The sequence below is a fragment of the Rhinolophus ferrumequinum genome, chromosome 6 (genome assembly GCF_004115265.2).
Source record: "Rhinolophus ferrumequinum isolate MPI-CBG mRhiFer1 chromosome 6, mRhiFer1_v1.p, whole genome shotgun sequence".
NCBI classification, from domain to species: Eukaryota; Metazoa; Chordata; class Mammalia; order Chiroptera; family Rhinolophidae; genus Rhinolophus; species Rhinolophus ferrumequinum.
In genome coordinates, this window is record NC_046289.1 from 856188 (window position 1) to 866306 (window position 10119).

A 10119-nucleotide genomic window follows, 5' to 3' on the forward strand; every position below is an offset into this window, starting at 1 on the left:
TGGGCAGGCAGAGGAGTGAGGTAGCAACACGAGTGGAAATGAGGGCGTGGGGTCAAAGTGTGCCAGTGGACACCTAGAGGGATGCCAGGTGAGAGATGACCCTGACGAGGACGGCCAACAATGGCTCGCTGTTTCTGGGCCCATGGCAGACTGCCCATCAGCCAGATGACCTCAGGACGCTCGCCCTCAGGTCAGATGACCCTAGGCAGTCACATGCAACCCCTGTCCTAATCGCCTCTCCACAGCCCTCCCTGCCCGCGTCAGTGGTCTGTGCTCAGCCCATGGAACAAACCGGACCTGGGCCTGGCTCCGCCCCATCACCCAGCTTCCTCTAAGAATCAGTGTCCCCACCCCTCAAAACTAGCCATGACCCCACTGCCCACCAAACACCGCCCTAGCCCCACGAGCACAGAAGGCCGCATCCTGCCCCCAGTGCCGAGGTGGCCCTGCAGGGGCCTCGTGTGGGAACACGCAAACTACTTGTCCGCGACTGTCTGTGCCTCCTGCCAACGCCTCTCCTGTCGACTCCCTCAAACTTCAGGCCACGCAAACTGCACTACTGCATCGCCCCCGCTGGCCACTGCTCTTGGAGGGCAGGGCCTCTCAGCTACCCAGGGCCCCCACCACACAGGCACCCAAAAAAGCGAGCGGACACAGGGATAGGGGCATTACGGCGCCATTTCAGGGACAGTCTGGTGCGCTGGCACAATGGTTACCCACTCTGGAGTCAGACAACCCGGGTTCAAATTCTTTTTTACCATGACTGGCGGGGTGGACTGGTAAGTTTTATAGATGGGAAAACTCAGGCCCTGACCTCAGTTTTCCCATCTATAAAATGGGGATGACCAGGCATGCACTTCACATGAAGCCCAGGGGGCATTAAATGAGCTGCCAGGACCCACTGTGGGCTGCCTGTAGCACCAGCTGGTCACTCGTCCAGGAGGCAGCATCCTCTGGACTGTCAACACAAGCAGGTCCTTGCGTCCAAATATAAAGGGATTTATTCACTTCTGCCACCAGGAGTACAAAACATAAAACAGAAAGCCCCCCCCCCCCTACAGCTGTTTTCTGCGTCGATGCCCGTGAGGTCATCCAGGCAAGGCTGCCGTCCACTCCAGGCCCTCAGGCTTCGAACATGGCACAGCTGGCGCACAGCACTTTCTCATGAATGTCACTGCAGCTGCGACATCGCAGGGAGAAGGGAGAAGAGCTGGTGTTAGGGAGCTGAGTTGTGTCCCCCCAAATATGTTGAGGGGCTAACACCCAGGCCCTCAACCTTGTTTGGAGACGGGGCCATTCACTTCATTTGTGAGGATGAAGTCCCCCTGCGGTAGGGATGGGGGGCCCTGAGAAAAAGAACACGTGACGAGAAAGACACACTCAGAAGAAAGGGGACATGAGGACACGGAGGTCACCAATGTGCCAGAAAGCACCGGAAGCTAGGAGAGGCCTGGGCCAGGTCCTTCCTTGCAGCCGCAGAAGGAACCAGCCCTGCTGAAGCCCTGATATTGTACTTCCGGCACCAGAGCGAGGGCACAAAGGCCGCCTGTCTGCGGTGCTCGTTGCAGCAGCTGTGCTGAGACAGCCACTGAGCCACTTAGGGCCCCACCTGGGTTTCAAACGGGATGGAAGCCCCCAGAGAAACTGCCCCGGTGTCCAGCTGGGATTTCCTGGACTCCGATGGTTCACGCCCGGAGCACGAAAATAGGGTCAAGAAGAGGAAATTCAGGGACCCGCAGGGACATTCATCAGGAGGGGTCTTGAAAGGACAGGAAATTGGCAGCATGTTATAGGAAACACAAGGAAGGCTGCTGAGTCTGAGATGTCGCAAGGAAGTCAGAGCTGCAAGCTACCTGATATTTCAGATAAGCCCGTTGTCCGCAGGTGAGCTGGAACCAGCCAAAGCTCATGCCAGGACCACCCGCCAGCAGCCGGGCTGTGAGCCCCAACAAGCCACGCTGGAAGCAGCTGGGGAGAGGCAGGCGGCTGTGGGCACAGCAGGCCCGAGGCCTGGCTCCCAAGCCTGGGGACGCAGCTCAGCTTTGTGACCTGGAGCAAGTTGTTTGTTCATAAAACAGGGCAGAGAGCCCACACCTGGCTGTGGCCATGAGAAATGGGCGTGTGCGTCGTGAGGTCGCACCACAAATCCTGTGAGTAGCTGGGGAGGAGGAAGCAGGAAGTAGAGGCCAGGAGGGAACTGGCAGGGGAAGTCCTGCAAGGACACTGCGGGCAGGAGGAAGTTCCCCGCGACATGGGGCTGGCAGGGTGCCCACCGCCCCTCAGCCTGCCCTTGTGCTATGTCCTCACGTGAGGAGGCTCTGCGAGGCCCTGCCCCGTTTGCACATAAACAGGAGGACAAGAGTTAAGGCGGTGAAATCAAGTTACACTCGTACCTCGCCCAACAAGAGCACGCCCCAAATGGATGGCGTGAGTGCTCCCCAGTCCTGTGTCCCACTCCCTGGGACTGGCCCTGGGGCCTGGGGCCTCCCAGAGCCCCCACCTGCCCGGCTTTCTGTCTTGTCAGCCGGCCCACCTAACTCCCTGTGCTTGGCTCTGAAGACTGTCAGGGTGCAGGCAGTTTTAGGCAGCTCCCAGTCTGCTTGGGGGAGCGTCCTTCCTACAAGACACTGCCCACACCGCCACCTGTCAGCCCCGGGGGGCCACTGGGGTGGGACCAGTGGTCAGCGCGCACAAGCTCACTCACATGCACGCACACACGCGCACTCAACTAACGGGCCAAGCAAACACTGTTTCCTGCTCGACGGCCCGTAACCAGGCACACAGGACATGGTGACACCTGCAGCGCACCTGCTCTCACCTATCGGGCTTTCCTCCAATAAGGAGACACCACGTAGGAAAACCATGTGCACAAGTCCCAACGTGAGGGCTTAAAGGACCGAATATGACTATTTAAGACAGAAGGCCTCCGCCAAGCACAGAGCTGGCAACCTGCGAGACATGACCCCCTGAGAAACGACCGCAATCTTCAAGGGCCCCCAACCCAGCCAGGGGGCCCCACAGTGCGAGCACTTACTCCACGAGGGCGCACAGGGCACAGGCCACGGCTCCACAGCCACTGCAGGTGCGCACACACCGCCCGCACAGGGCGCGTTCGCACTGGCCACACGCTGCCGGCCCGTCCACGACTCGCACGCACGAGGAGCAGGCTCTGGACGCCACTCCGGATGCGTCTGTGAGGAAGAAACGCCGCCTGTCAGCCCGGCAGGGACGCGCAGTGCTGAGGCTGCGGGGCCAGCGCCTCCCCACCTGGTCTGCCCGGATCCTCAGGACAACCCATGAGCAAGGACAGCAGGGTAGCTCTGTGACTCCAGGCTGTGTCCCTCCCATTACTGCTCCCCAGACCCCCACACCCTGGATGCAAGGACCAGCTCTTCCCAGGATGCATCAGAACTCTCTTGGCCTTTGTCCTGTGACTGGCATCTATGTCACAGGTTAACAGAGATTCCTGGGCTCTGCCCAGACTCAGGGGTGGGCTGGGGTCTCTGTTTTTAAGCAGCGACACCGATGACAGTCTGACACGCACTCTGAACTGCACAGACACCAGACCAGGCCGCTCCCACCCAGACAGGACTCTCAGGAAGCTGCAGAGAAAGCGGGCAGGACATCCTGGTGGGTCGCTGCTCCTTTCTGACCCGACTGTAACAAGCCACTTCCCAAGTCCCAGAGCTGGATGTCGGCGGGGGCAGCCTCCACATGTCAGAGGCCTTCCAGGCTTGCCCCAGCTCCAGACGCTGGGCAGACAGTGTCTCAGATGGGGGAAGTGCCTCACTCACCGGCTTCGCAGGCCGGGGCTCGCCTCCTGGTCAGCCGGCCGTCCGGTCCGATCAGCATCTGTCCAGATGTGGCCCGTGGGGCCTCTGTGGGGCCGGGCTTCGGGGACTCTGGCAGGTCAACGATGGCGCAGCCTTCCTCCCACATGTGGTCCATGTAGGCCTGGGCCCCGCGAAAAAGCAGCTGCCTGGTCTTCTCTGGGGAGACAGAGCACCCCTCCGGTTAGGCCTTTTGGCACAGAAGCCCTCACACAGCCATCTCATCCTCCACGCCGGGTGTGTGGGGCCCCTCTGTGCTGTCCTCTGGTCACCCCTGCCCACGCCGCTCCCTGGGGAACTGCACCCACACTGCCTCCCACCCATCCTGAACCAGGCTCAGCTGCTACTTCCTACAGGAAGGTCTGGGGCTCTGCAGCCCCACTCGGGCGCCCTCTCCGGTCACTCTGCTCATTTTCCATACAGCGCTCTCAACGCATGGCCTCACCTCATGACTGCTCCCCTCGTCCCGTGCCCCACCAGCCAGCTGTGTCCAGCAGAGGAGCTCTGAGCTATAAAGCACGGGTTCACAGGCAGAGGCTCAGAGCTGGGCCTCCAAACCCAGCCAGTGTGCGCCTCCTTCACCCATTGCACAGCTGCTGGCAAGACACGGCATCAACTGGCTCCTGAACTTTCCAGACCTCTGTAGGCTCTGGACAACCCGCCCACAGAGCTGAACTGGCAGCTCAGCACCCACAGCAGTGGCTTTCCTTCGGGCCACATGTCAGTCACCTGGGGACTTTCACAGGATCAAATGCCCATTGCCAGCCCCAGAAGTGCTTTGTTTGTTGTTTCTGTCTTGTCCCAACAGAGCCAGGGTGGGGATCCTGGAAGCTGGTGGCTCTGTGAAATTGACAGGAACAGTTACTAGGTAATTCAAATGGAGTGGCTAATGACAGCCCAGCCACCAGCTCCTCCTCCTTTGGGCTCTCCTGTGCCCTCCCCAACTCACAATGGGATGGAAATGGGGGGGGAAGGGGTGTCACATGGTGAGGCTAATGTTTATCTTCAAGGTCTTGTGGTCAGTGTCATAGCCTTGAGCTTGGAATTTGCTACACAGCAGTTCCAACTGGGCGTCCTGCCCTTACTATGGAATGCCCAGGGCGCCCAGCCCCTCTCCTTGGAAAACCTGCAAGTCATGGGGCCCTGCAATCGCTCCACGACGGGCGCTCAAGGGAGAGGGTAAAGAGCCAGACTGCCTTGGTCCCCACTTTTAGTCCTTGCTGCTGGTCGTGTTTATGTTTTTGAATGTCCTGACGGAATACATATGCAGTTCAGCCACAGGCCCCATGGCTTCACTCATTTTCATCACCTGCACGGCCTTGGAAAGCATTTGCGTTTGCAACCCGAGTGAGCAAGGAAAGAAAGGCAGAGTGGGTGAGGATGGTGGCAGTTGGGGTGGGGGGAAGACGCAGAAAACTGGGGTCTCCCGAGGCTGGGCTCTTCCCCACGCCCCTAACACACAGCAGCACCACTTAATTACAAACACCCAGGTCACTTTCTAACTGCTCTGCGGGTGCAAACCTTGTGCCTGTGCCCCCGACCTCTCAGCAAGGTAAGCTTTACCTTACAGCTGTCCCAGAGTATCAACCACCCCACATTGGGGATCACTAATATCAGCGCACCTAAAAATCTGTACGAGAGCCAGGTAAGGAGGACTCCAGTGGCTCACTGCCCTCACCTCTCACCGGGAGGTGGATACTCCAGCCACACGAATCCTACTCCACTGTTCTGCTTCCCGGCTTTTGCACATTCTGTTCCACCTGCCTCGAATCCTCCTCTCCCTCTTTGCCGGCCTAACTCCTGGTCACCCTGCAGAATTCCGCTTAGGCGCTGTTCCTCCACCGGACCTCTGACACCCTTGCAGCGGGTCCTGCAGCGACCTGGGCCAGCCGGATCGTCTCTGGACATTCCTTCTCCTGCTGGGCTCCCACTAGACCCGGGAGCTCCCGGAAGGCCGCGTCACACGCGCAGCCGCAGTGCCTGGTAGGGAGGGCGCGCTCCTCAAATACCTCTCGATTAGACCGGGTACTTCTGCGGGCTTACTCCACCCAGGACGTCCCACTCCCTGACCTCTCGCTGCGCCTGAGGCGCCCTAGCGCTAGTCAGACAAGGGCTAGTTATTACAGCTACGACGCGAGTTCGGCATCCCCGCAAATCCAAGCCCGGGAGCGGCCCCACGCAGAGGCCGCTCGTTTGGAGAGGGAGGGGCACTTCTTGCGGGTTGTGGCCAGCGCAGGTGGACACGGACGCGTTCGCCCCTCCCGCACCGCTCCAAACCCCAGCTCCCGGGTGGTCCCAGACCTCCCAGCTCCTGGGGGCGCGGCCTGCGGAGACCTGCCCAGGCCCCGCGTCGCAGAGAGGAAGCCCTACCCCGCACTCACCGAAGATCTCCTGCGAGTAGCGCTCGGCGCACATGCCGCGGCCTAGCTCCCTCCAGCCCACTCGAACCTTGAGTTGTAGCGGGGCCGCGTCCCCGAAGGGGCAGCCCCGCTTGGGCATCGCCGCGGGCCGGGGGAGCTTAGCGTCCGCCCCGCGCCTCGCCGGTGACGTCACAGCCGCGCGCCATCCCCCGCGCAGGGCGGGGACGGGGCTCGTGCGCGGCGCGGAATAGGCCGAGGGCGAGTGTGGGGGCGGGGCTGGCGGGCTGTCCGGCGCGGGATAGGCCAGGGGAGATACCGGGGGCGGAGTTGGCGGCGCGGGAAAGGCCCGGGTCGGAGTAGGCTCACCTGGGCGGGGGAGTGGGAGGGCGGTTTCGTGAGCTAGAGGCGCGGGATAGGCCGGGGTGAGGTTGTGGGCGGGACTCTAGCGCTGGGGGCGGGTCCTGTGTGAGGTGCGCCTCCTCATAGGCAGGAGGCGACATTGGGACGGGATTCGTGGTGCAGGAGGGGCGGAGTGTCTCATTTTTTTTTGTTTTTTTTCCTTGGTCCGTAAACTGGTGAAACTGGTTATAGTTCCTCTTTCAGGTCACCAGAGTTGGAGGATGATTTCCTTCCTCCTAATTTTGACTTTGAAGGAATTCCCATCCTCACGGAAGTGGAGAGTGGCCAGTGCACGACCCGGGTTGTCCTCGGCGCGCGTCCGGCGCTGCCACGTCACATCCGGCCCCGCGACGGCCGCGCGGGAGCCGCGGGGAGAACACGTGCTCATAGGGCTCAGATTCCTCCGTTGCCCGGAGGTGCCTTCCCACAGCCTCTCCGTCTGGCTTCGGCCGGCCCTTCCGTCACTGCATTTCCAGTGACCAGAGCTGCTTCTTCGGTCTGACGTGACACGTCACACGTGACGTCAGTCAGCCGGCAAGCCGCTCCAAGCGGCGCGGAGACGGTGCCCTGGGGGGGTGTCCTCTGCGGTAGGAGTCCGCCCCCATCGGGCGCCCACCAGGTCACCTCACGTCGCTGCTCAGTCGCGGCCTTGCCCTGTGTCCTGGTAAGAAACGTCCAAACCTGTAGAGAAATTTAATGAGTTTGTCTGAGCCAAACTGACTGACACTTGCTGGGAAGCAAAATCTCAACGGGTTAAGAACATGCTTCAGAAAATGGCAGTTTTGCAGCTTATTTTATACCTTACAAAGAAGGAGACCTAAGGAGGGTTCATGGAATCCATGGGTGGTAGGTTAAGGGGGCGGGAGAAAGCAAAGCGGGGCGATCCCGGGGGTTGGATAGAAAGTAAAATGGAGACACACCCTTCTTTACAGTGGTGGGTACAGGGTAGTTAATAGCAGTTTACTGCTCGTAGAGATGGTAATCGGGACTGGAAGGACAATGAGGGATTCTCTAGTTTCCTGCTGTGGTGGGGTGGGCTGTGCCCTGCGGGATCCGGAAAAGGGGAGTCCTCGGACATTCCAAGGGTCTGTTATCTTAGATGCAAAAAGACGACAGACAGGCTCACTTCAGGTAAAGACTGACCTTTGTCAAGGGAGCTACAGGCCTAGGACGTGACTACCCGCCACGACCCGCCTTTCGTTAGGAATTGTGATGTTCAGACCATCCCGTGTGGTCACTTTCGGTCTCAGTTTGTACGGCCTGCAGGCTGGACACCCCTGAGCTTGTCAGGTTTAGTCTGCAGCCCCTTTTTCATCCACACCTGTTTTAGGGAACTGACTTGGTGATTGCGCAGTCACTTAATCAAACACCATTTGGTTTGCTTCATCCCAGGAAGAGGTGCAATTCTTGACAATATTGTTTTTAATCTTAGGAATTAGGAATTGCTGGAGAGTTGTTGGTGTTCAGATTGAAAGTGCCGCGGAGCCTTTGAATACTCAGTGAGTGGACAACGGGAAATATGGCACCACGGCCTGCGGGGCTCACACAAGACAATTATTGTCTCCAGTCCTGGAGGTGGGAAGTCCCAGGTCAGCTGTCAGCACGGTGGGTTCCTCCTGAGGCCTCGCTCCTGGGCGTGTATATGGCTGTCTTCTCGTGTCCTGATCTTTTCTTGTTAGGACACCAGTCAAACTGGATTAGGGCCCACCCGTATGACCTCTTTAAAACTTCATCATCTGCTGGTTCCTCAAAAAATTGAAATACAATGACTACGTTGTCCAGCAATCCGACTTCTGGATATGCAGAGGAAATGAAATCATGTCTTGAGGACAGGTCTGCACCCCCATGTTCATAGCAGCGTCAGTCACAAAGCCACGGAGACAGCAGACGATGGCGTACGTATATACAGTGGAATACTCCTCAGCCACGAAACGACACCCTGCCCTTTGCCACAACCCGGACTAACACTGCAGGTGTTATGCTAGCATTGAAGGTGCTAACCCGGGTTATGCTAACCCGGACTAACATTGAAGGTGGTTATGCAATAACCCAGACAGACAAAGAAGAACACAGTCTGATCTCACATGTGGAATATAAAATCATTGAACTCAGAAGCAGAGAGTAGAAGGGGTTGCCCAGTGTTGGGGGTGGGGAAGTGGGGAGATGTTGGTCAAAGGGCACAAACTTCCAGGTATAAGATAATTTCCGGGGGTCTAAGGTACAGCGTGCTGACGACAGTTAACAACACTGCTTCGTGTACTCGAAAGCTCCTAAGAGAGTAGGTCTTAAATGTTCTCTCCATAACGACAACAAAATGGCAGTCATTTGGGAGGTGACGGATGTGTTCACCAACCTTATTGTGGCAAAGATTTCCCAGTATCAAATCACATTGCACATTATATGTCAAATTATCTTACGTATCAATTATATATCTATAAAGCTGGGGAAAACAACTATCTTCTTAAACCCCATCTCCAAATATGGTCACGTTCTCAGGGATGAGGAGTTGGAACTTCAACATGAATTTTAGGGGGACACAATTCAGCTCCATAACAAGTGCCAAGCTCTGTGCTAGGCCCTTGGGGTGGCGTTGAGCAGAGCCAACAGGGCCCCTGCCCTCTGGTGGGACAACTGTCACGGAAGGGGAAACCCAGAGTCAGGAGACCTGCCCTGCCCAGGGTGGGGTCACCCCAGGAAAAATGGCTGGCCAGGACCCGGGCTCATGCAAACCATTTCTGCTCGGCACAAGTGACCTGGGAAAGTCGGACATTCTGCAAGTGAATGTTTATTGGACTGACGAAGGAACACACCTTCTGTTTTCCTGTGGGCAGTGCAGCAAACGTCCTCTCCAACAAATGCACAGAAGCTGAGGCTGGCTGGAAATGTGTTCTTTAAAATGCTTAATCAGAGTTGCCTTGATCCTAACATTTTGAGTAATAGTCGTCTCAGAGTCCCGAAGCTGTGTAGTGTGGTTGGACTACTTTCAGGAATTTTTAAATCGGGTTGTAATTTACTTACAGTGAAATCGTACGCATTTATACCCAATAGGATGCCCAGATGGTACGTGTGCAATTCATCCCTCAGATCTGCACGCCGGGGTGACCCCCTCGCCACTCCACGCCCCTGGCAGAAGTGACCGGTGATCTGCCCTCAGTCCCTATGGGTAGCGTTGCCATCCTAGACCCTCACATGTGCTTGAGTGTCTAGTTGCTCCTCTCAGCACATTGACTTTAAGGCTGTCCATCTTTTCGCACCCTCAGTGGCCCATTCCTTTTGTGGCTGAATGTGTTCTGTGCGTGGGTCATGTGGACCACAGCTCACTTACCTGTTGATGGACACCTGGGTTGGTGCCAGGTTTTGGCGGTGATGAAGGCAGCTGCTTGGAACATTCTCGTATGCAGCTTTGGACGTCTGTGTTCCTTCACTGTGGGTCAGTGCCTGGGGCTGGAATGGCTGGGGGTGGGCAGATGAATGCTTAATTCTAAGGAATCTGGCAGCTTTCCAAAGTGCCTGGAAGCACATTTTACCAA

The 10119-nt window shown here is 57.7% G+C and overlaps 1 protein-coding gene across 1 annotated transcript; it reads right to left on the minus strand.

The window, feature by feature from the left end:
• Window positions 1–985: 985 nt before the first annotated feature.
• On the minus strand, window positions 986–6413 carry SIVA1 (SIVA1 apoptosis inducing factor). Its single transcript, XM_033108157.1, has 4 exons — window positions 6212–6413; window positions 3795–3989; window positions 3035–3191; window positions 986–1180 (listed from the first exon to the last, which is right to left on the minus strand). The coding sequence occupies exons 1-4, from the start codon at window positions 6327–6329 to the stop codon at window positions 1123–1125; spliced, it is 528 nt and encodes a 175-aa protein (XP_032964048.1). The 5' UTR covers window positions 6330–6413; the 3' UTR covers window positions 986–1122.
• Window positions 6414–10119: the final 3706 nt, after the last annotated feature.